At 41.4% G+C, this 25643-nt stretch overlaps 1 protein-coding gene across 2 annotated transcripts; it reads left to right on the forward strand.

The window, feature by feature from the left end:
* On the forward strand, positions 1-24970 carry FAM69A (family with sequence similarity 69 member A). Of its 2 annotated transcripts, XM_019531101.1 has the most exons (6): positions 1-60; positions 13204-13296; positions 17081-17215; positions 17475-17582; positions 19415-19591; positions 21982-24970. In XM_019531101.1, exons 2-6 carry the CDS (start codon positions 13294-13296, stop codon positions 22792-22794), a joined length of 1236 nt encoding a protein of 411 aa, XP_019386646.1. In that variant the 5' UTR covers positions 1-60; positions 13204-13293; the 3' UTR covers positions 22795-24970. The 2 variants fall into 2 exon arrangements, with proteins under 2 accessions (XP_019386646.1, XP_019386645.1); XM_019531100.1 differs by lacking the exon at positions 13204-13296 and having other exon boundaries at positions 7-60.
* The last annotated feature ends 673 nt before the right edge of the window (positions 24971-25643 follow it).

Raw genomic sequence — 25643 nt, forward strand, 5'->3', positions numbered from 1 at the left:
ACTGCCATGGCGAGGCGGCTCTTCGCGGGGGCCTGGCTGCGGCGGCCCCACAGCGCTCAGGTAGGCCCTGCCGGCCCGCGCACCCCCAGCCGCGCCCGGCCCTGACCACGGAGGCCGCGGCCCACGACCAGGGGTCCCGGCCCGGGGCTGCGAGCAGCAGTGAGCGGCTCCGCGGGCTCTTGGCGGGGGCTGGCGGCGCTGCCCCGGGGCTGCGAGGGCCCTCGAACTCCGCCCGCAGCGCGGGTCGGCGTCGGCCGCGGCCGTTCCGCCCGTGGCTGGAGAGCGGAAGAAAGCGCCGGCTGCAGCCCCAGCGCGTCACACCACCGCCGCGCTCCATGTGTCCCCGGCTCCCGCCGCCCCGTCCACACGGGGGCCTGGGGCGGTTAGTAGTGGACCGTACGAGGTGTGGGGCTTGCAGGCTTGAGACAGTGACGCTTCTTTCCAGACCGGCAGTGGCCTAAGTCCTCTCACAAAAAAGGGTCTTTTTCTTTTCTCTTTTTCTCCACCCGAAGGCTGTCCCCTACCAGTGAGAAGAACACTACAGACTGCAGCCGAGCAGGAAGCCTTTCTCTGTCCCAAACAGAACTTGGTCTGTTCCACAACCTGCCCCCTGGCTCCTTCTCTTCAGACCCCAGGCCTTACTCCAGCTGGGAAAAAGCTGGGTTTACCAGTTTGGGCAAAGTTGGTGTTTTGAAATGGACAGAAGTTGGATGTGATCTCTGGAACAATAGACAGAGATAATACAGAGTCCAAAAAAATAAAACCTCTCAAGTCTGGTGTATGGCAAAGTAGTTGTTCACCATTACAGGTTTTTTTCACATTGGACTGGGGGTGCCTTTGTTTTGTGGATCTGATGAGGGTTCATGATATGGCCGTCATGAGTGAGACTTTTCCTACTTGCCCTGTCCATAGAATTGGCAGGAGGTTACAGTATGCTGCCTTTCCTTGTTGTTAGGTGTTATTGTTGACACACATGACCCATGTTCACAGTTCAAGTGCCATTTCCTTGAAGAGCAGTATTTGTGCAGCCCTTTCCTTCTGAAGATCCTAAATCTACTTTATGTTAATAGCTCATTTAACCCACTGTGCGGCTATGTCTAGCTATGTTTGCATGGAGAGTAAAAGACTTTCACCACTGCATGGGAGTGTTAGGCAGAAGTTAAAACCAGAAAGGGAAGGGAAAGCCTCCCTGTTTTATATTGTTGTCTAGCAATTGGTAATCCCTAAACTTTTTTGTCTATTAGCCTTTAACAAAATAAAAGGTCTGAAGCTAATTGTGGTATGTGAGCTCAAAGATCCATGAGTCTGGGAATGCTTGAGTCCTGTTCAGCTTTATATTGTGACTAAATACTCTGTTTTGAAGTACATTATGGAAGCAAAGTGCTACTGAGTCTTTCATAAACAATTGGTAAACCAAACTTGTTCTTATGTTCAACCCATTTTTGACTCAAGCACTCTGCACAGCCTAAGATCTAGTTTGTCTAGTGGCTGAGGAGGAGGTGGTTTAGGGCATTTATAAATATGCTCTGGTGGGGTTGGGTTGCACCTTACTGCTCCTTGGAGAGCCGTGCTAATTTAAAGGGCCTGGAGCATCACGTTTATCAGTATCCCCGTGCTGAAAAATGGTTGCGGGGCACTTTGAACTAAAGCTCATTGCACCAGCTTTAGTTTAAAGTGCCCTGCTGCCATTTTTCAGCACGGGGACACTGATACACTGGGATCGATTAGTAGAGTCTTCTACATGCTGTAATCACAGCGTGTCAAAGAAGTCTCCCTGCCATGTGTATAGGAGCCCTTAGTGATCTGCTGGTGGAAACCTAGCTGTGTGGACTCCTGCATTAGCCACCTACTTCCAAACCCAATATGAGAGGGTTGGGAATGTGGCATAGTATGGCTTTCCTGTCCTACACTGATTACTAGTATGTAGGATTTTTCTTTCCTTTTTTCCCCCTTTTTTTTTTTAAGGATAGTGGTTTAGAGACTTCTCTGAAGTATACTCTGAGACTGGGGTCAGCACAGACCAGCTTTCACACAGGGATGCAATTATAGCTTTCTAATGTGCTATACAGCTGAGTTGCATCTTGTGCATATTTAACTTACGCAAATTCAGCTATACACGCTTGGCTTCTGGGTGCTGGCCGGGGCACATTGCATAGTGCGGTGTCGCGTGGTACTGCCTGCACGTGCTGGCATGGCTAGAAGGCGGCAGCTCGCTCACACTCAGCTGGCTGCCCTGTTGGGACGAGGCGGTGGAGGATGAGAGGGGCGAGGAGTGCATGCGGAAGGCGCAGCTGTTGCACTGCACACATGGGCTGTGCAGTGCCGTGCCTGCCTTGTCTGGGCCCTGCAGCGGCAGCTGCTTGGCGTTGAAGCCCAGCAGGAAGGCCAATTTCAACTGTACACAATTTTTGCCTTACACGCTGACTTCAGAACGTAACCCCCATGTAAGATGCAACTCGGCTGTATACTTTCTATTTTGAGCCTGGTTTCAAAAAGGAATGTGTTTCATTGTTTTGTGTTCTTAGTTTCTCCCTGTATTTAAGTTTACTAAAGTATTTACCTAAATCCAAGATAACTGAATTTAACATGACTGCCTTCCCTGCCCACTAACTAGATTCTGTACTTGGAAAATGTATAAATTTGTTATTTTTTTTCTGTGTATAAAATCTAATTACTTGGGGGTTGTTTTAAATCCTCTCCCATCCCTGCTGTTTGCTTCTGCCTATGGCTTGCCTCCCCCTTCCCACTGCCCTCTGCTGCTGCCACTTACCCTCAATCAAAGCTCTGGCCCTGCTTCAGCCTGGAGAGTGGAGCACATGGCAGCTCTGGCCCTCACCCAGCCAGGAAGAAGCACTTGTGGTGAAAGCAGCAACTCTGGCCCCCGCTTGGGAGAGGGTGGGGTTTCACCCATCTTCAAAAAAGGGAGGAAGGAGGACCCAGGAAACTATAGGAAACTATAGGCAAGTTAGTTTTACCTTGATCCTGGATAAGCTTTTTGAGAGAATTATCCTGGCACATGTCCGTGAGGGGCCAGCAGGGGAGATTATGCTTAGGGGCAACCAGCACGGGTTCATTAGAGGCAGATCCTGTCAGACCAACCTGGTGGCCTTCTATGACCAGGTCACAAAATCCTTAGACACAGGGGTAGCAGTGGACATAGTCTTTCTGGACTTCAGGAAGGCCTTCGACACTGTCTCTCACCCCATTCTCATTAAAAAACTGGGGGACTGTGGTGTTGACACCTACACAGTCAAATGGGTCGCTAACTGGCTGGAGGGCCGCACCCAGAGAGCCGTGGTGGATGGGTCATTTTTGGCCTGGAAGGATGTGGGCAGTGCGGTTCCCCAGGGCTCAGTCCTCAGGCCCGCATTGTTCAACATCTTCATCAGTGACTTGGACGAGGGGGTAAAAAGCACCCTGTTCGAATTTGCTGACGACACCAAGATGCGGGGGGGGGGAATGTGGGGATGCTAGAAGGGAGGAATAGGCTGCAATCGGACCTAGACAGGTTACGGGGGTGGGCAGATGAGAACAGGATGGGTTTCAACACTGACAAGTGCAAGGTGATGTACCTGGGGAGGCAGAACCAGCAGCAGACCTGCAGGCTGGGGAACTCTCTTCTTGTCAGTGCAGGGGCAGAAAAGGATCTTAGAGTCATCATTGATGCCAAGATGAACATGGGCCGGCAGTGTGGGGAGGCAGGAAGGCCAACCATACCTTGTCATGCATCCACAGATGCATCACAAGCAGGTCCGAGGAGGTGATCCTCCCCCTCTATGCAACATTGGTCAGGCTGCAGCTGGAGTACTGCATCCAGTTCTGGGCGCTGCACTTCAAGAGGGATGTGGACAACATGGAGAGGGTCCAGAGGAGGGCCACTCGCATGATCAGGGGGAAGCAGGGCAGGCCCTACGAGGAGAAGCTAAGGGACCTGAACCTGTTCAGCCTCCACAAGAGAAGGCTGAGGGGGGATATAGTGGCCTGTTACAAACTAGTCAGAGGGGACCAGCAGGCATTGGGGGAGTCCCTGTTCCCCCTAGCACTACCAGGAGTGACTAGAAATAATGGTCACAAGCTGGCAGAGGGTAGATTCAGACTAGATATCAGGAGGCGCTACTTCACTGTCTGGGCGGCTAGGATCTGGAACCAACTTGCAAGAGAAGTGGTGCTGGCTCCTACTCTGGGGGTCTTTAAGACAAGGCTAGACGAACACCTTGCTGGGGTCATTTGACCCTAGTACTTTTTCCTGCCAAGGCAGGGGGTCAGACTTGATGATCTGCTCGGGTTCCTTCCAACCCTACTAACTATGAAACTGTGAAACTATGAAAATAATAACCATCCCCTAGACCAGTGGTTCTCAACCTTTTTTTGTACTGGGACTCATTTGCCAAGATCAATGGTTTGTCCTGACCCATAGTTCCCTGTCCCCCTGAGTCCTGCTGGTGCCCCTCACCCTTGAGTCAAAGCCCCCTTGCAAGCTGGAACGCTGCCTTTTTTCTGGGTACCTACTCATGACCCTTTCAGATATTCTTGCAACCCACTGGTTGAGAAATGCTGCCCTTGACCAGGGGCACTCAACCTCAGGTCTGCAGGCCTGGTCCAGCCTATGGTGTTGTATCAGCTGGCCTGTGGGCTTCCCTATGGATCCAGAAATTTGGTGGCATGGGAATAGATTCATGGGAAGACCTGGCCCTTATGTGCTGGATCTGGCACCCAATTGCATGCAGGGCTTGCTGGAAGTGTGGAGGGCTGGGAAGGAGGCAGTACTGAGTCCCTGGGACCCAATACCAGTGTTAAGGAGGTGGGAGGGGGCAGTGCTGAGCCCCAGAGCCTAATTCAGCCCACAAATGGGCTGTGTGCCACTCATGACCAAAAGGTTGACTGTTACTACCTTAGATCAGGGCTGTCAAAGATGTAGCTGGTGAGCTGGATCTAGCCTACAGAGCCCACTCATCTGGTCCCTGGTACTGCCCATGGGTCAGTGGTGACCCATATTACATGTAGCATTGGCTCTACACACCCTGGACAGGGTGGGGTGGGGGCAGGGAGTTTGTAGGCTTGATTTAACCCAAGGACCAGCTTCACAACACTCATTTAGCCCACAGGGTCAGATGAATCTGATGCCCCTGCCATAGGCTCTAAGGAACAATCTGGAGGACTATCCGTGCCCCTTTTGGCTAGATATTTGTGCTTTTTGTATGTTTGTACTCTTCTATATCAAAACAATATTTACTTGAATCCAAGACAAGTAAATATTTTTTCCCTATTCAGCCTGGAATGGGGAATGGGGAGAAAAAACCTTGTCTTGGATTCAAATAAATACAGCATACTGGAGACATGTATATAACTAGCAAAAGGAGGTGCAGACAGGCCTCCTGATTGTTCCTTAAGAGTCTAGGGGATTGTGTTATTGTAGGGGCAGGGCAAATTTCATTATTTAACAGTAACTCTCTGGTTGTGGTTGTGAAGCAAAGGAACTTAAAAATATGACCTATGTATGTAGACCTGATGAGATAATATCTGGCTGGATGTTGAAAACCTGAAACAATAGGTTTGAAAGCATATATGGGTATAAATGTAAATTCCAATGATGCTTCACATTTTGAATTAGTTAACTGTTACCTCAAAACATGTGATAGTGGAAAAGAGGTTTCATGTTACAGTGAGACTTTGTTTGACTAGGCTTTAAGCATGGATATCTGTGATTGATTTAGCTCTTCTAAAAAGGGCTTAGCTTCCAAAAATTTAGGCAATACTGGTGTAAGATTCCTCTGAGAACAGGTAATATATCTGAAAATCTTGTAATTATAATTAAGTGTATTGTGATGCTGAAGAGATTCACAATCTAGTAGTATCATTATAGTTGTCAGATTTGTAGAGAAGAGTTTCTCAAGATTGGAAGTTTCTTTGTACCTAGATAGGTATTTGGGTGCCACATAATCTGTGGTCCATTTGGCTTTGGTAATATAGGATGAAACAGTATTTATTGCATCATCTTCAGAGATCTCAAGTGCAAGAGAGCAGGCAAGCCACAGGCAGCAGAAAATTACTATTGTTGGAATCAACATAGTTCCTTGGGCAAAGATTTTTGTGAGTGGTCATCTTTTTGGACCAACAATAGTTAGGAGGGCTATAGATAAGCTTTCTGGTACCAAGTATTCTTCCTGAGGTACAGGAAAGTTTGTCTGTATCCCTCGTAATTCTACAATTTATCCAATAAAAGATATCACCCACACAAGTGGTTCCTTCTTGCTCTTTTCCTGGACTATCACAGCTACAACATCACCACAACACTACCATAGTTCTTGCAGTCCTTTGTTTATAATTATGCATTTGTTTTTTATCTTACTGTTGAAATAACATGGCACAATGTCCATCTTTATTCTGTTGTCAAATTTGGTGACTGTTGAAGACAAGTGAGTATACCATGATGATACCCTGGATACATTCACTACATATGTCATCGGAGGTTCTTCCTTCTATATAGAAGCCCTAAGTGCTGTACATTCATGTTGACCCAGAAAGAATGTACTGTTTGCTAAAAATCAATTAAACTAGAAATGAATGCAGAACAAAAGGGAATTCCCAGTGTAGTTAAGCCACAATATTAATTGTATTGAAGCATAGGAAATGTGACTTTGTAATAGTACAAAACTGTGACTTGTGTTCTTTGTGGCTCATTTAAAGAGGAATATATAATAATGGTGAATTGCTTTGTGGAATTAACCATTGGAGTGGTTTTTACTTTAAACCTATACTTTATACTCTTCAAGTATGGTTACAGAAAACCTGGCTAACAGCCCATCTTGCTATCTTTAGATTTGCTACCATCTGTCCTCTGGAATGCATCCAGGCTTGAACTTTGCCAGAATCAATCTTGCTATAACTGAATTGTAGGGGATGAATCTGTAACTATCCTACAGTACATATAATTCAGTAGAATGGAAGAATGGTGGGAAGATGTTTGACTTTGTAGATACTCGGTGTCATAACTTTCTTCCTTTATGCCTTTGTTCCCTGGATCATGTCCACAGGACTTGGTGAGAGTGTGCAGAGCAGGAAAACCAGATAGTTATTTTGCTAATCCCAAATGTTACTTTCTTCTTTTTCTGGTTCATCTTAAAATTCTTGCCCCTTCCATGCTGCTAATCATATTTTGAGTAGGAATGTATTAGAAAACGCTGAACAGAAGTCCAGAAGAAATCTACTTGTGTAACTAATTTCCACAGTTGAATCAGTTTTTTCTGCCCTCTTCCCCCCCCCACCAATTTATGGGTTTCTTTCCATCATTTATCATATTTTTCTAATATAAATTCTGCCTCGATCAGCCATATAGCAGAAACAAAATAACTATGACATTATAAAATATAACAAACCTGCATCTGCCTACCAGAATATACATTTTATTTAAAAGGTAAGGCACAGTGGTTTTCTTCACAGTGTTTGTTAGCCTTCACTTACTCTTGTTTCTAAGCACTAGTGCCAGCCTCTTTCCCACATTGTGTGTTTTGGGTGGGGGAAGCACAGAAAAGTGAAACAAAGAATTGCAGTAATTGCACTAATAAATAGAATAGGTTTTAGGAAGGCAGTTTTCAGAATTGTTTAATTAAAAGAATGTGAGAATCATGCTTAGTCAATTTTTTCCCCAAATAGGTATCACAAAATTGTACAAGGATTTTGCATCAAAAGTAGGGTAATCAATCTGGTTGCAGAAGATTAACTCTTAAATTCAAGGAAAGAGTTTTAAGCAGTAGAACAGAGAAGTTTTCCATCTCCCTTGTACCTAAAGCAGGAACGTCAAAGATCTAGCCCCTGGAGCCCTGTCATCCAGCCCACAGTGCTGCCTGTGGGTCATGGATTGGCCCTATCCACTGAACGCAGTGTATGGAGCCCACCTGAAGTGGACTGCAAACAGCACAGGGACTGAGGTCAGTGCACATGCTGTATGTAGTTCACGGACCCAGTCTGGGGTGTGGGCTGCACAAGGCAAGTCTAGCATGTGCGCTGTGTGGAGTGCCTGCACTGGACTGGCCCAATATGCTGGGTTTGGGGCCAGTATGGATCAGACCCACAGACTGGTCATTTGCACTAGATCTAGTGTGCAGGATCAGTCTGGTACAAACCCCATATGCTACATGTGCCCTGGACTGCCTGCAAGTGTTGTGCGGGGCCTGAGCCAATGCACAGGAACCAAAAGTGGCGCACAGGGCCAGTTTGGTCTGGGTACCACATACAGCATGTGCCTTGGACTGGCCACAAGTGGTGCATGTTGTCCCATAGCCAGCATAGTTGGCAACTCTGTCCCCCATCATCTAGAAGGTTTTTCTAGCTTGCCAGTTCTTGCAGGTCTGGGTAGTTCAGGAGGATATGCAGTAGCTGTTTTCTCTGACCTAGCAAGTGTCCATTTGAGTCCAACCTTGGCAGACATCTGGAAGAGAAATTGGGAAAGGAAGGCATTTTCCTGTAGTCTCCTTCTGCTGTGGGTGCATGTATGTTTATCTCTTTTTTTGCAGGGGGGTGTGATGTTAATAAAGCAGAAAATTAGGTTCTTACACTCTTTTTTAATTTTAAAAGAAAATGTGGAATGCTTTCTGGGAGGAGTGTGTGAGGAGGAGGTAGGGGAATTTAATGGGAAAAATCTTAGGAAACAATTCAAGTTGCCTTGTGTTCCCTCCTGTCTTCTCAGAATTTCAAGTTCAGGAAAACAAGGTCATTCTTTGTTTGCTCTATAGTTACAGAAAAATTAAGCCAAAGGAGATAAATGAGGAATCATATAGGAAGATAGTCTAAGAATTTGGTGTTGTGGATCCTACTGAAATTGCACTGCAGAGCCTTCCGTGGTATTGTTTCTATGCAAAGAAGGTGTGGTGAAAATAGCAAAACTAAAGTGCTTAATTTTAGGCACTCAAGTTCACACTGAGGCACTTAAAGTAGTAGTCTGAGTTTTAAAGTGTTGAGCTCTCACTTAAATCTGTAGGAGATGTGGGTACACAACATATTCAGAATTCAGGCTGGTTTTATTTAGGTAGCCAACTTGAGACGAGCAAGTTTGAAAACTTTGGCTATAAAACTGATTAAGGATTGGGTGTGGTCCTAATTCTTTCACACATTCATTGTAGGAGGTGATGAAATATTTTGTTTGAAGTACCTTTGGCCAAAAGTTTGGCCAACTTATCTAAAACATGGCTCCAAAAGGACCCTTACTGCATGCCTCCTGGACTGCCTTAGGGCTACATACTTCAGGCTTTCAGAACCCATGACCTGGAGCAGAACCACTGGGCAAAAGCATAGAGGGAGAGGTAAGCCTGGGTTTGCTTATTAAGAATACATGACATCTTTTACTATAAGATCCTATTTTCAGGTATAACTTATCAGAGTTGACCATTTGTGTTGGAATATTCTGTTCCAAATATCCATCTCTGACTGAATTGTTTTTGGAAAAATGTAGCCAAAATTAATTTTTGGGGGCTATTTCCAAACTTAAGGGAAGAAAAATATGCATTGTTTTTTACCCATGGTTAAAGAAAAGGCTCCTGGAGCCTCTTCTTCTTTTTCTTTTTCTTTTGTAAAGCTTTGGCACCACTACATTTAGAGCAAGGCTTGAAATTTGTAAGAGGTCTAGCCTGTGTGAGGCATGTGTCTTTGCTTTAAAGAATCTATCCAAGTTTGGTCAAATAATAAGCATTTGAAAAAAATCACAACAAGAAAGTAGATTTTAGCTTTAAAAATGGAATTTCCTAATCGTAGGAACAGCAAGAGAGTGGAACAAGCTGCCTACATAGATCAACAGGGCTACAACCAAAAACCTAGCAACATGGAAGATATTGAATTTTGCTGTTTGCAATGGAAACTTCACAACATGCCAAAAAAAAATAGAAGCTAACCTCAACAGTGCTACCTATTCACATTTTCACTGACATCCTACCACACTTCTAGCTTCTCTCATTCCTTGGAGTCTCAGAACAGTGGAAGTTCCTTACGCTAGACAAAGGGTGGCTGCACCCAAAAGCTTGCTGAGAACTTTTTTCCAACTATTCAGTCTAATAAAATACATCCTCACTCTACCCAGAGAAACTTGCCTGCCTACATAAGCATTTGTCTGGGTTGGTTTAAGAAGAGTGAATCTGCTAACTGCATGGAATTTGACTAGGACTGTAGAAAATCTTAGTTTCTTCAACCTTTCTTCAAAGGTCATGTTTTCTATATCTTTAAATTATGGTTGCACTTGTTTGGGCTCTCTCCAGTTTGTGTGTACATTTCTTAAACTGCAGTACCCCAAACTGGACACAGCTGAGACTGAGAGGAATAATTAAGGTAACACTCTTTTAAATTTATTTAGAATGAGATACAGCAGCGTTGTTTGGTTCAGTTTAGTTTGTGGTCTCCCATACTGCAGCAGAAAAATGTTGCATGTATGGCTGCTTAGCTGGCTATTTCATATTTTGTATTTGTGCACTTAATTTGTCTAATTGACTTTGAAGTATTTCTCCTGCTAATCAAGACTATTTAGCTGTTACCACACAGAAAAGAGATCTGGGAGTCATTGTGGATGGTTGGTTAAAAATCATCAGCTCAGTGCTAAGCAGCTATCAAAAAGGCAAACAAAATGTTAGGGATTATTAAGAAGGGAACTGTTGACAAAACTGCTCCTCCTATAAATTCATGGTGTGTCCACACTTTGAATACTGTGTCCAGTTCTGGCCCCTACACCTCAAAAAGGATATAGAGGAACTAGAGAAGGTACAGAGAAGGGCAACAAGGATGATTAGTGGTATGATGGGGCTTCCATATGAGGAAAGACTAATAGTGCCAGGCCTGGTCAGTTTAGAAAAGAGCTGCTTCAGGGGAGGCACAAGGGTTTACAAAATACTAAATGGCGAATAGCAAGTAAATTGGTATTATTGTCTCTCAGTACAAGAACTAGGGGTCACAAAATGAAACTAGTAGGCTGTGAGTTTAAAGCTAACAAAGTGTTTTTGGGGTGTTTTTTTTTTTTTCCCCTCACACTGTGCAAGTATGGAGCTTATTGCACCAGATATTGTGGAAGCTGACAGTTTAGCCAGATTCAAAAAAGGGATTTGACAGATTTATTGGAGGAAAGGGACATCGGTAGCTATTGAGCACAGGAGTGAGGGGCACGGCCTCTGAATTGGAACTTCCTAGACCTTAAATGCTGGAGGCTACAAGTGAGAAAGGAACAGTGGAAAAAACTCCTGGTTATATACAGTTCGCTCTCCCTTTCAGCAGCCAATCTACCTCTGTGTGACACGGGATACTGGGCAAGATGGACCTATAGTCTGACCCAGAAAATGACTCTTCTTCCCTCTTTCCCCCCGCCCCACGGCATATAGCTGATAGTTACTCCGTCCGAGTGTGGCTTCATTCCACTTTACCACCTCTGAATCAGTTGGGCAGCTCCTGCCACCATGGTTTCATCTAGATCTTGTTTCCTGAGTTTGCTTAGAAGAATGTTATGCATCCATGGCTTCTAATTTGAAAGCTTTGTTTATATAAATAAAAATTAATAAAGCCATGGTTCAAGTGCACTAAAACTTGGAGTGGATCTTGAATGATAGTGCATTAGTGCTTCAGCTGGTCTTCATGCTAAACAGTGGGCATGTCTATGCGCTAATGCGCCATAATTACAGCATGTTAAGTTTAGTACCTGTAATGACAGATACTAACTTAATGCACTGTAACAGCACCCCCCAGCTGGACAGCAGGCCCAGGCCTGTCTAGTTCCCTCCCTACAGGGGCCTCTGTCCTCCTCTTACCCCACACTTGCCTGCCAAATCTGCCCTCAAGGCTACTTGGGGCCACATGTATGTGCTGTATATGCACGTGGTGCCCCCTGTCTCACTGCCTTTGGCTACCTCCCGGCTCCCTGCAGGCTGGAACTCTGCCAGCCTGCAAGGAGCTCATTGCCAGCTGACTTGCATAAAATTGGATTTTTCTCCCACAAAGTGAATTTCTGGTATAAACAAGGTCATCGCATATAAGCGAATTTGCACAAAATGAATTTGCATAACGAGGGACCCGGGTGCAGTATCCTTAGGAATATTTTAATAGCGATTCTCTTTCTTTTAAGTGTTAAATCCCAAATATCAGATTTTTGAGCTTCCGGTGCTTGTTGTTTTAAAAGAGAGCATTTTGTAAGAGCATTTTTTTAACCTGTGCATATAAATAAGGAGCTCTTTTAAGGTGAACTTGGAGGCAGTAGTTCTTAAACAGTTGAAGTCAGTAATGTATTAAAATAAAGAACTGATATTTCACCTGAACCACCCAAAGATTCACCCTGTCATTCAGAGATGTTTGGCACTCAAGTTTCTGTAATGATGTTATATTCCTGCTGTGACTTGCTTTTGTCTTGTGTTGATTCATGCTATAGTTTATCTGAATTCTAAATTCGCCTAGCCTGTAGCAACGCAGGAGGATAGCATTATATTAGAATATATCATTCTAAAGTGCCTGTAGTTTTAAAAACAATCCAAAAAAACTTTTTAATGGAATCTTAAGCTTGTATTACCAAGTACTTTATAACATAATAAGGGCCTTTACATTGGGTGATGGCATAATACTTAATTCCATAGTTTTATGTCATGAAATAATAATCCACTAGTATTACTTTCAGTAATGTCTGGAACAAGTGAAGATAACTCTTATAATATCTACATGTTTTCATATCACATTTCACCTTTTATTCCACAGCTATTTTGGCTGGTTTTTGCATGTTGTTGTATTATATTATTTATAATCAAAGTTTTTCCATTACAAAGAAATATTATTTTACTACACTCCTACATACTAAAAATATTGGTCATTTTTTTCGTTTGGACTTCACAAAATAATTTTACCTTTGGGTTGAGACAACACAAAGATCCAAAAATGGATAATTGTACCAACATAATGGCAGCCACTAATTTGTTCCACTGAGTTTCCCTTTCCTCAAATGTCTTTAGCAATGCCTTGCTACACTGAAGGTGCAGATGTTAAAATCATAATAAAAATGCAAGTCTGGCTTAAAACCCCAACTTTTTTTCCTTAGGAATGCTAGGCCCCCTAATCATATGATTAAAAAACTAAAATAATTTAGTTAAAAACTAGTAGTTCACTCACCCATTCGATTTGTCATCAGTTCTAATGTGTGTTAGAAAGGTAGTGAACTGGCTGCCCTGGAAACTGAAATCCTCTGTTTATTCACAGGTCAGGTATGATACAGGCAGCCAAGTGTGAGCTTTCTTACACTGGCCCATCACTGACCTCAACCTTGATTTGGAGGGACCACCTTCTTTAATGGTAAGAGGCACTTCAGTCTCCTTTCTACAGGTAGTTCATGTATAGATCTTTTTCCATCAGACTGAGCAAGAGTTTACTTGGAATAGTGTGTGTTGAGCTTTTATAGGGACCTTGGAATTAAATAGATTTTTTTAGTTCAGGCAAAATATATGATCTGAACCATAATCTTCATGATGTAGTGATTGTTATTTTAGATTCTAGAATCTAAAAATCGTTGAGATAAAAAATCCTTTATGAGTTTTTTGCACTTGCCTTTGAAGTATCTAGTACTGTCAATGATTTGACTAACGAATTTGGCAGACCATTGGTCTGATCTAGAATCACTTCTTTCTAAACATTTTTCAGCCTTCCCCAAACAACTGATTATAAATAAGAGGTGCCTCACACATTGCCGTTGTTCTAGGCTACCTGAATTATTATGTGTTTCTTTAGTCCATGTTCTTCTCAAGTATATTTTATATTAAATTTAAGATGTATAGTATTATGGTAAATTAGGGCTGTCCCAATTTCCAGGCATCTGGGGGCCACAAACCCAGGGGCTGCATGCCACACAGGCAGGCACCGTTGGCTCCCCACCATCATGTGGGCTGCCCAGTGCACCCCCTTGGCTGCTTGCACAGTATGGGCAGTCCAGGTTGTCCCCTCCCCACCTCATCTCTTTGGCACTGGGTTTTTTAAATATTTTAATATTTTCCCAGAGGCATAGTAGGGCTCCAGGCAGTGGCAGTGCATGGGTGACTGGTGCCTCCTGATCCTGGGGAACCCCCACCAGATTGGAAGGGTGGGATCCCCAGAAGCTAATTGCCACCGCCAGCAAAAGTGCTGGCAGCAAACCCGGAAGTGCTGCTGGTGCTTTTCTTAGTGCTCCCACATTCTCAGAGGGGGCACTGGCCATCGCCCCCCACTCTCTGGTCAGCAGAGGCCAATCTCAGATGGGGCACATGCCCCCCACTATTTCCCCCTATGCATTGCCTATGCTGCTGTGATGCCAGCATGGCTGTGTGGCTGCAGTTGTAGCTGTTGTTTTTCTGCCCCTGCACCCCTTCTCAAGTCAGTGCCACATTTATCCTAGCTTCATTACTTTACAGTATTTTTCCCAAGCATCATAACTTCAAATTCTCCCATTTCTAAACCACAGCATTTAGCCATTTGCATGAAATGTTAGAGAAGCTAATATTTGAAGAAAGAAAAAATCCTTTAAATAGCTGTTGCTTTAAAACTAGAGCTTTTGTGGGGGTTTGTGTTGGTGTTGTTTTTTTTTTCTTTGGTTTTGTGTTTTCTCTTGGCAAATGAACTGCTTTATGGAAAAGGCACTCATTTTTCTCTCTCCAACAATCCAAAAGCATGTCAAGGGTACTGAATGATTCTGCTGGTGAATGATGCATGTTTCCTGAGTGAGCATCTTGTTGAAGTAATTTGATTTGTAAAACTAACCATTCAAGAGCAAAAGCAGAGGACTAAGATGTTTGCAAAGTGCAATATTTCAAATGTTTGTATATATGTTAGCATTGCTATTAATGTTATTAAAGAAGTCTGAACTTTTTTTTCTTCATATGGCCTCTTTAGCCGTATTGATAAGCCGTATTTCTTTACAACTTAACCTACCTGGGCTCAGAAGTGCAAGTGCAAGTTTATTCCCCTCCCCCACCCAAAAGAAGGTCACTTTTTTATGCCAAGAGTTCTACTGCTTGCTTTTCATTGAAGCTATGGAATTTTTGAGCTGAGTAAAGTAGAATTCATTTTTTCCCCTGAGAGACTCAAAATAAGTCTAAATGGACTATATAATGAGACCAATTTAAAAATATATTTAATATTTTGACAGTGAAAGTGAGACAGATAGATAGTATTGCAATTCAAGCAGTAGACTTGAACTGTTGATTTAGATTCTGACTTTGTCTCAAAGTTCCTTTGAGTCCTGGGACAAATTTCCTAATCTCTTTGTTGTTTTCTGCGAAGCAGATGGGTTTAAAAAAAAACAAAACAAAAACTATTTTATACTTGTTTGTAAGTACCTAGCAAAATATTTGAGCTATAAAAATAAACCATTAATTAGAAAGTACATGAAATAAGGGGTAACATGTTTGTGAATCTAATTATGGAAGATAAAGTACTTTTAAAAGAAGTGCAGAGGGTTTTGGGGGTATGCGTTTTTCTAAAAATCTAAGCATTCATTTTGAACTTTTTTGTAATCTTATTCCTTATTAGATTGGAACATCCTCAACTAAATTTTTTAATTTTAAGCATCTCTTATTCTCTTTGATTGGCTTTTAATTTTGAAGATGCTTTAATTTACAGCAACTCTGCTACAGATCTCTCTTTTGGAACCATAGTTATTCATTGGTTTCAGATGAAATTTGAAATGAACAGCTGTTTTGGTTCTGCTTCAAAGTTAGAATCTTCAGTCACAGAACCTTTTATGTCCGTTTTCCCTTTACTAACTCTAATTTCTGCTTTTGCCTGTCCAGTATTGCTTCTTTCTACATGGTTCTCAAGTCATGTATTTTACCATATAAAGAAGAGATTCTACAGGGCTGGAAAGAATAAACTTTATATCTAGCTTTCCTATTGCTAAGACTGGTCTTTGCTTCTTTGTTTTCTCTTTCTTTCCCCTGTTCTTCCCCCCACCCCCTGGCAAATCCTGTCTGTTCCTGGATCTAGTACTCCAGATTTGTCAGTAGAAAGAAAATGGCCATATCGGCAGCATCCTGCTTCCTCCCATTCTTCTCCCTCCCCCACCCTCCAAAAAGCCCCACACATCACAGAAACCATCTCTTCCCCACAAACATCAAACCCTCCAAACTAACTGAATAAAAAAGAAAAAGCTAGCAATAGGCTTACAGGATAATATGTAGTGAGTGCATAGATGATGTGTAAGTGTTGACAGCAAGGGGGCACAACTCTGTGCTGCTGCCACCCCCTTGCTGCTGGGTGCTGGGTTTGGCTGAGCTTCAGGCTTATGCCCTGCCATCAGTGCAGAAATTGCATTGCCACTGCTACCTTCACTGCTGTCAGGCCCCGGCTCCAAGCCAAGCTGCAGCCCCACCATTGGCACAGAAATCTGGCAGGGGGCATGTGGCCCCTGTGCTCCCCCATATGTCTCTTACGAGTGAATGGGGTTGAAGCAGTCAAATTAAATATGGCAATCTAGCAGACCCTTTTAGGCGAAAATGGTACAAGGGAAACTTCCAATAGTATAGCTATCTTGTGCATTTTCAAGGATGAGGGAGACATCAACACAAAGGGAACTATTCCCTCCTACATTAGCCCCTCTGCAAACATACTATTAGATGATAATTTTTAAATCTGTGTAAGGTTCTATCTTCAGTCAAGTTCCTGCTTTGTTGAAGCTGTTATGCCAGTCATTTTGAAGTCCTAAATCAGCAAGAAGTGGTTTTTATAAGAGGAAAAATGTGAAACTACAAAATTTCTATTAAACTGGTTCTCAGCTCAACTTCCCTCTATATGGCCTTGCTGTTTTCATTTCTATTCCTGCCCTCATCCTCCCCACCCCCTCCCCAGTTGCAATACAGCACCAGGTTTTTTTTGCTAGACATGTTAGTCTGAAATCAGGCAAAAGACGGGACACGGTAACATCTTGGATTTTTCCTAGTTCATGCTTCTCTGAACCAGTTATTCTAAGGTGCCCCCGCCCTACTTTTTACATACCATTAAAAAATTGGTAGGATTGTTTATAAAACCTAAATGGCAAATCATGTTAGGACAGTGGAAGCTGACAATATTATGGCTGGATGAATTACATTTAATTTTTATTTTTCATCCTTAGGCTCGCTTCTCATACATGCGGATGAAATATCTCTTCATCTCCTGGTTGGTAGTATTTGTTGGCAGCTGGATTATATATGTTCAGTACTCCACTTACACAGAGCTATGCAGAGGGCATGACTGTAAGAAAATAATAGTAAGTATACTTCTATTGCTTGTTCTTCAGCTTTTTATCATCCTGTGATTTGTTTGAATCATTCAGTAGTTACACAAGTAATTTTATTAAAGTGTTGTTTATTAAATCAACTATATGCAATAAAAATAATTCAGTTTACTTGCAGATAATTTACTTACAGACAGTTTCAGAGCCTGGAAGCATGTGGACAGACACAGACTGAAATAAATTTATTGTCCCTTCTTTTTGTTCTACACAATGTTTCACTTATTTGTTTCAGTGTGATAAGTATAAGACTGGAGTTATTGATGGATCAGCATGCAGCAGTCTTTGTGCTAAAGAAACTCTGTATTTTGGAAAATGTTTATCAACAAAACCCAATAATCAGGTATGCCATTATTCATCTGAGCTAGTTATATTATTTGTTAGCTAGTTTGTTTGTGGGGGGGTTGGGTTGTAGTTTTTAGGCAGGCCTTGTTGTAATATATCAGATATCTGTTAAACAATAAGTCAAAGTTGAAATATCTCAGTGAGCAAAAACATTTCAAATGTTGGTATTTTAAACTAAGGATTCTAAGATGCAGCACTTGTACAGTTCTATTGCACAAGAGTGAATTCTGATCTGCCAGTCAGTTCAGGATAGTAATCTCTGATTCTTTTTGAGTTTTTATTTAATTCAGTTGTCAGTTACTATTAAAGGTGAAGGGTAACACTCGTAACTTAAATACCTCTAGGTGTTTTTAAATCTTCTACATTTGAGTCTGGAAAAATCTATGATGAATTTTGGGGAGGGAAAGGGAAGTGTCAGTAAAATGGGTCAGTAGATACCAAAAACAAGAATGCTTTGGTTACTAGGGTTGTGTCGTAAAAGTATGTTGTTGATTCCTATAATAGATCTTACCGTCTGAGAATGTGTATATTTTGGCATTTCCTTGTGTACTTGTTTTTGCTGTTTCATACTATAAAATTGTGTGTTCTCTAACATTCTGTGCATGTGTGTATATACATGTCAACACATATAAACACATGCATGTGCCCCTTCTCTTTATTTTACAAATCAGATGCTAAAACTTTAAACCATAGTGGGCATGTCTACATGAGATGCTTAATGCACAGTAGCCTAAGAACACTGCACAATAGTGTGCCTGGCAGAAACCATGGTAATATGCTACTGTGCAGTAGTATTAGGGTACTGCACAGTAAGTGTCACTAAAGAACTGTGCACTGGCACTACTGTGGAGCAACTGCAGTTGCTGCAATTTAGTACTTCGTTAAGCAAGTACTAAACTGAATGCGCAGTAACTACTGCACATTAATGAATGTGTAGATGCACCCAGTAAAACTGATTGCTGTGGTCTCTGTCTGAGCAACTAGGCCCTACAATACAATCACTTCCAAAATAACTGACACTCAAGATATATTAAAGGTTTTGATGTAATGCTTATGTTTTAGTACAGGTAAAGTAATCAACATTTGGGGAACAAAATCTGGGACACAGTCCCAGAGGTTTCATAGGATCCTGGAACAACAAATGTTCTACACTACTTCTGGTTCTGAATGGTGTAGCTGCCTTAATGTGATGCTGCACCTGGGCTAAATAGCTCTGCAGAGAAAGAAAACTCCCATATGGTGCCGTGCCCAGGCAAGTGACCACAGCTATATACTGCTTCAGTTTTGGTTCAGCGCCAGGCAGCATCAGGTTTCTCACTGTCTGGAGACAGGGCTAACATCATGCAAACATTCAAGGAGGAGGGAGGTTGGTCAATTCAGAATAGATATTTCAAGTTTTGGAAAGAAAAATGTTCAATTTTAGAGACTCTTTGAGGATGCTGTCCCCCAAAATCTGGGCCAGTTGGTTGCTTTTAAATATAACATGCTTCTTCTCTCTTTGGATGCTCCCTCAAGCCAAAGCGAAGTGTATGCCTTATCCTGAATGGAAGACTTGTGGATTCCTATGTATGAAGTATGCTTCCAGAGATGATGAAGCCTTTGTTCTTTATGATTTTCAATATAGTGATCTCTCTAACTTTTAAAGTCTATTATTGGATGTGAAATTGTCACTGCCTGTCCAACAGCTGTCAGTACACTTCCATGAGCAAATCCTGCACTCTGCTTTAAAGGATGTATATACCTCACTTTTTAAGCAATTGTGAAGCAGAGGAGGAGTTTAGAGGAAAATCTATAATTTTTTAATCATGTTGCCTCTTTTTTTTCCTCTAGATGTATTTAGGAATGTGGGGTATTCTGCAAGGTGTCATAAAATGCCAGATGGAAGAAGCTGCTCACCTTGATCTCGGAACTGAACTGGAACCAAGAAAGGAAATAGTTCTGTTTGATAAACCAACGAGAGGAACTACTGTTCAGAAATTCAAAGAAATGGTATATGGTCTTTTTAAAGTAAGTGTACTACTAAAGAAAATAATTACAGAAGCTGGTTCTCACCAAACTCATGCTTTTTTCCCTGATTCTTTCCTTCTTTTTGTTTCGATTCCAACAACTCTGTAGTTTTGTAACAGTATATGAACAGAAATAAAATGCTAAATAGTACAGTCATGAAAATGTATTATCCAAACGCAGATGCAAATTAAAGTATATTCACTTCAAGAATCAACTGCATTCTGTGACTGGGGGGAAAAACCTCAATTTTGTTATGGGCTTCAATGGTTGGCTACTGACATGATCCTATAAGAGAGAAATTTTAGCCTCTGATGCTTGTCTTAGAAAGTCATGAGGTAACTAAAAGAAAAGTGATTTATCTAAATGGAAGCAGGAGTGTCACCTTCCCATGTTTTAAATTTTTAATCTTTTGGAGCTTTAAAAGGTAGGCTTGTGCTACAATTTTGAGCTATGTTTTAGCCAGGTTTCATGTGGCATTTATAATACTGGTGGGGGATCCCAGAAGACCTGTTCATATTGGAATAGGAACAATATTTTAAATATAGTTATACTAGAACAGTGCTCCTCTACCTTTTTAGACTCAAAGCTCCCCTAGAAAATGGCAGCTATTTAGTTCTCACTCACATTTTTAATTACAGAAAAATAAGAGAGCAATTCTCATGTTGCAAAGAGCTCGGACCACAGCAGGTCAGAATGTTTTTAATGCTATGGATGCAGGGTTTAACTTGTTAATCTTGTTAATAACAGTGCAAACATTGCTTGACAGCCTGTAGCATCTTTGAATGGATCTGAAGGCACCCCAGGGTGACACCCAAGTTGAGAATCACTTCCCTAGAACTTTAGCCAGCATCAGTTTCTTTAACAAGTGTAATGAAGGAGACTTAAATATTTTTCTGTACTACACAGAAAGCAGAGTTGCCATACTAAAAATTATTTCTATTCCCATATGTAGTCTATAGAAAAGGGCTTTGTTTTTGTGCTCAGAGGTGGGTCCTCCCTTCTGTTTCTGTCCTCTCCTCCTCCAGTCACTGCTGCTTGCTTTCCATGCTGTCCTAGGAGGGGTGGGAGAAGCTTCAGAGTTGCTTGTACTAGCTTGAGCTGGGCTGTGTGGGTGCTGGGCTCAGCTGGAAACAGTAGCAGCAGCAGTGTGGAGGGTATAGATTCCCCGAAACTGCTGACTCCCTCCAAGAGCAAGTGGGGGAAGCTGTGTTGTAGCTGTCTCAGGTAAGTCTAGCCCCCATGCAGGCCAGTTGGAGCAGCTCTGCCCTGGGATAGTGGGGAAGGTAGCAGTTACTGGAGGAGGGGACGTGCCTCTGAGCATGGAGGGGAGGGAGCTTTTTTCTGTTTTAGGGACTTTAATAGTCCTCAGAAGCTCCAGTAGCATGGTCCAGTCCAAAACGGGAGTGCTGCTGAATCACTGCACCCCTTTTGGATCTGCCCCTGCTGCTGAGTGAGGTCAGGCGTTGTATGAGTATCTGTCTGTACTGATTTAAAGGCAAAAAGCTATGGGTGTCTTGTATAGTTTTGTCTTGTAGTGTGGTGAACAGAACACCAATATCCAATCTAGACAAATGTTGTAATTTCCTGTAATTAATACTGGTGGAGCAGTAGAATCTGCAGTAGGAAAACTTCAGAAAATTTTGAGCATGGACAGAGCCTCTAATTACTTAACTGCCCTAATCAAAGTCATACATAGTACAGTTCTGATCCTAATAAAGGCAAGGCACCTCTGTTCAAGCAGTTATGGTTTACGAAAGCAGTTAAATGAAAGGGGGTTTTTTATGCAGAATGAGAGAATAAATACACTTCCTAGTATAGGTTTAGTACCAAATAAGTTTCAGTATCTGTTTATACCTTGCTAGAAACTATTGTAAAGGATCCTCCAGGATAAAGAAACTATTGTAAAAGATTGTATCAAACATTTGTAATCCCTTTAAACAGTTGCAAGGTTCATCAGAAATCCTGGTAAAACAGGTCTAGTTATGAAACTTTTGCTATAACAGTTTAAGAACTCCAGATTGTTGCTTGTTCCAGAGGGTGAGGTGGGGAGATGATCATAAAATATCAAATATCTTTATTACAGGATATGTTGCAATTTATACTTATTTTAGGTGCACAGTAATACAGTGGAAGGGCTAATGTTCCTTTCTTTTCAGCGTGTTCAGATTTCAAGATACCTTGGTTTGTCTTCAGCATTCAGTCCCTCTCCCCACCCAAAAACAAAAAAAAATACTGAAACTGAAAACCAGAGCATAACCATAGACAGTGCTGTTTAGTCCCTTGCTTAAGACAATATTTAACTGAATATCTGAATTGATTTACTGGTCATATATTTAATAGGTTTTAATAGGAAAATGCATCTGAAATGTATATATTTTTGTTATTTCTAGGCTAAATTGGGAGAACAAGGAAATCTTTCTGAACTGGTTAATCTCATCCTGTCCGTCGCTGATGGAAATAAAGATGGTAGAGTTTCACTGCCAGAAGCAAAGTCAGCATGGGCACTTTTACAGCTAAATGAGTTTCTACTAATGGTGATCCTTCAGGATAAAGAACACACCCCCAAACTGATGGGATTTTGTGGGGATCTGTATGTGATGGAAAGAGTTGAATATACCTCCCTCTATGGAATAAGCCTTCCATGGATCATAGAATTTTTCATTCCCTCTGGTTTCAGAAGAAGCATGGACCAGTGGTTTACTCCATCATGGCCTAGAAAAGCTAAAATAGCAATAGGGCTTTTAGAATTTGTGGAAGATATTTTCCATGGTCCTTATGGGAATTTTCTTATGTGTGATACAAGTGCCAAAAACTTGGGTTATAATGATAAATATGACTTGAAAATGGTGGATATGAGAAAAATTGTGCCAGAAATTAATTTGAAGGAGTTGATTAAAGATCGTCACTGTGAGTCTGACTTGGACTGTGTTTATGGTACGGACTGTAGAACTCTTTGTGACCGAAGTAAAATGAAATGTACCACAGAAGTAATTCAGCCTAATCTGGCAAAAGTATGCCAGCTACTAAAAGACTACCTGCTTCGTGGTGCTCCTTCAGATATCCACGAAGAATTAGAGAAACAACTGTATTCATGCATTGCCCTTAAAGTCACAGCAAACCAGATGGAGATGGAGCATTCTTTAATACTAAACAACTTAAAAACTTTACTGTGGAAGAAAATATCCCATACAAATGATTCTTAGTTTCTTCTCCCACAGAAGAAAATACTGGTGCCACTATAAAAGGTTTGGTACTTTTTTTTATCAAATGCACATCCAGCATTTTTAAATTTTTCTTCAAAACTTGGACTTAACTAAATTCTCTTGCTCCTACCACAGTACTTCTTGAAGAGGCATGCCACTTTATGAATTCTCTGGCAGAAACCAGGAGAGCCTTGTGGCAGTAACAGTCTGTCATGGAAACTTAAAAAACCATGCGCTTGACCTTCCCCTTGCACTTTGGCAGATGATCTTCAGCTGGGGTCTCCTGTCAACAGTACTCACTGTGCTACCACATTGATGAATGTAACTTTTTTACAATGCTGTGAAGCATAATTCACTTGTGAATATCCATGAGTTAGGCTTTTTTATGTCCAAGTCATTATACAAACATTAGCCAAAAGACCCACCATGACTGGAAACAATGTGGTTATGTTCAAGCTGCTGTTGTGAATGAACTATTTGAGGTTTACTACTTCAGTATGGCAGAATTTGCACATTTAATGGAAAAAAAATTAAAGTTGCTAAACTCAGTGTGATGAAACTTATTTCAGAAAGCTGGGGATTTTAGTATGAGATTTTTAGTTAGACATTGTGTTTGAATAAACCTTTTTACCTCATGCTTAATTACATCTTGAATGTTACAGATTTATCTAAATTTTTTGTATTAAAGGTCCTTGTACAGTATACCATGTTGAGAGCCAAGCATTTTAAGATATGTATTATAACAATTTGCACATACAATAGCAGCAATATACAGGTATGTTAGAGAGGAGCTACAGTGCCTGGATCTTGAAATGTCCATGTGCTTATGAAGAAAGATAACCCAGTCAATTTTGAAGCCAAGGATTTTGAGGACTAGAGCAAAATTAAAGAGAAGGGGAGTTGTATTGTTGATCGTTTGTGGATAGCAGCTGTTATAATAGAGACCCACATAGTAAAGAGATTTGCAGTACTTTGATTTGCAGACAGCCTTAGATCAGGGTTTCCCGAAGTTTTTTGCCTCAAAGGGCTATTTCAAAGGGGTAGTTATGGGTGGCGGGTCACATCAAATGGACCTGTGGGCTTCACTTTGGGGAGACCCCAATAACATTTCAAGGGGGGAAAAAACTACTACTGGGCCACAGGCCACACTTGATAACCTCTTCTTTAGATGATTTAATTGAAGTAGATCCAGGTTAGTTCTTAATTGAAACTTGATTTCATAGTTAAGGCTGCATGGAGGTCAGTTTTTCTGTTTAGGATGTCTCTAAACTGGAGCTAGATGTAAGCCATAGGACAGGATCTAAATCTCAACCTGCTAAAGGTAGGGGTTCTGTTTTAATGTGGGTCCCTTTTCTAACCTGAATAATAGATCAACAATTAGAATAATATTGGAAATATTCTCCTCTATGTTCTGACAGCCTCTTTTGTGTTATATATTTTTAATTGTAGCAGAGGAGGAGGTATATTGTGTGCAACCCTAGAGCCATGAGTAAATATTGAAGCTTAGATGACAAATAACTTTGATCTCATCCTTGCACTTATTTAATCCACATCACCACTGCATAGCTTTTAATCTTTTTAGTCCCTGACTTGGATCACTACTAAGAGTAATTTTACAGAACTTTCATGTATAAAGCTTTTGTTAATACTGTGCTTGATATTCATTCCTGTTTAATAAATCTTCACTCCTAAGCACTTAACACAGCTGTTCCAAACATTTCTTCCAATTGCAACCTCTGTGACTTCTAAGAGCAAAGCTTACCCCATATAAAGCAGGGTGATTTCCACAGGAGAATTCTGGATATAGAGGTACCATGGAGCTGCTGAGACATGGTAAAGTCCTGCCCCATGTCAAGGACTTAAGGTAAAAAGTCCTTCATTCCTCCAAATCCTCAACTGCCTCCTCTTCACTTGGGTATCTTACATTCTGGGCTTTTTTTTTTTTTTTTTATGGGAGCTAGCCAACTAAATATTCTTTACAAATCTAGTCTTTTATTTTGTGTGCAACTTTTTGTGGGGGTGGCTGTAGGACAGGGGAGGGATGAAAATGCATTTAAAGCTTTTTTGTTGTTGTCATTCAGTGCTATGTCTAACATTTCTTAAATTAATATTAGTACTTGCCTTCAAAAAAGAAACTACTTTATTAAGGTACAAAATAAATGCTCTCTTGTCCATACCTGTGGTGTGGGAGTATTAATACACTTCGTTAGTTTGTCTCTATTCAATTATTGTTCAACTTTGCAGTTTGTTTGAATATGGTCGTCTTCCTTTTATAGCTTCAGAAGTCTAATGGATCACCTAGAATTGACTGTACTTAAAAGATATCATTATTGTTCCATTGTGGCTGGAACGTTAACAGACATTGTATATTAATAACCAACTCGGACCCCTTGAAACTCTATGCATTTTCTCTAAAACTTTAAAATAATTCTAAGTTACAGTACAAGTTTTAATGAATTGAAATATCAAGTAAAAATATTCTAGAAATGCATATTAGAGTTTTAGTAATGGTTGTCTTTAAACTCTCCAGTAAGATACTCAAGACTTAAAAATTATCAGATCAGGTTTGGTTTTATGGTGGAAAACCCCCAGAAAACTTAGAATTACTGATATTATGGTAGCTTAGGACAGCCCTTGGACCAGCTGTTGCTACAGGTCTCCCTGCCTTTCAGAGGCAGCCTGGTTAACGTTCTTCTATGCTGTTTTAAACTCCTGTTTTTTAGCCAATGCACATGCTGCAATTTTCCCCAAAGTAGGGCATTTAAATTGTAGACTCCTTTGCCACTTTAACAATTCTTTGCCAACATAGCAATAACTAGTATTCAATACTTTTAAAGCAGGGTCTTGTT

The sequence above is a fragment of the Crocodylus porosus genome, unplaced genomic scaffold, assembly GCF_001723895.1.
Source record: "Crocodylus porosus isolate Cpor-Errol unplaced genomic scaffold, CroPor_comp1, whole genome shotgun sequence".
In the NCBI taxonomy this organism is placed as follows: domain Eukaryota; kingdom Metazoa; phylum Chordata; order Crocodylia; family Crocodylidae; genus Crocodylus; species Crocodylus porosus.

What these genes read in the sequence shown, in the direction of transcription:
- FAM69A (XM_019531100.1), top strand. Translation starts at nt 7, where the DNA reads ATGGCGAGGCGGCTCTTCGCGGGGGCCTGGCTGCGGCGGCCCCACAGC. An exon ending in GGCGGCCCCACAGCGCTCAG is followed by an intron (nt 61 to 17,080) that starts GTAGGCCCTGCC and finishes TTTCATCCTTAG; the next exon opens with GCTCGCTTCTCATACATGCG. An exon ending in CAACAAAACCCAATAATCAG is followed by an intron (nt 17,583 to 19,414) that starts GTATGCCATTAT and finishes TTTTTCCTCTAG; the next exon opens with ATGTATTTAGGAATGTGGGG.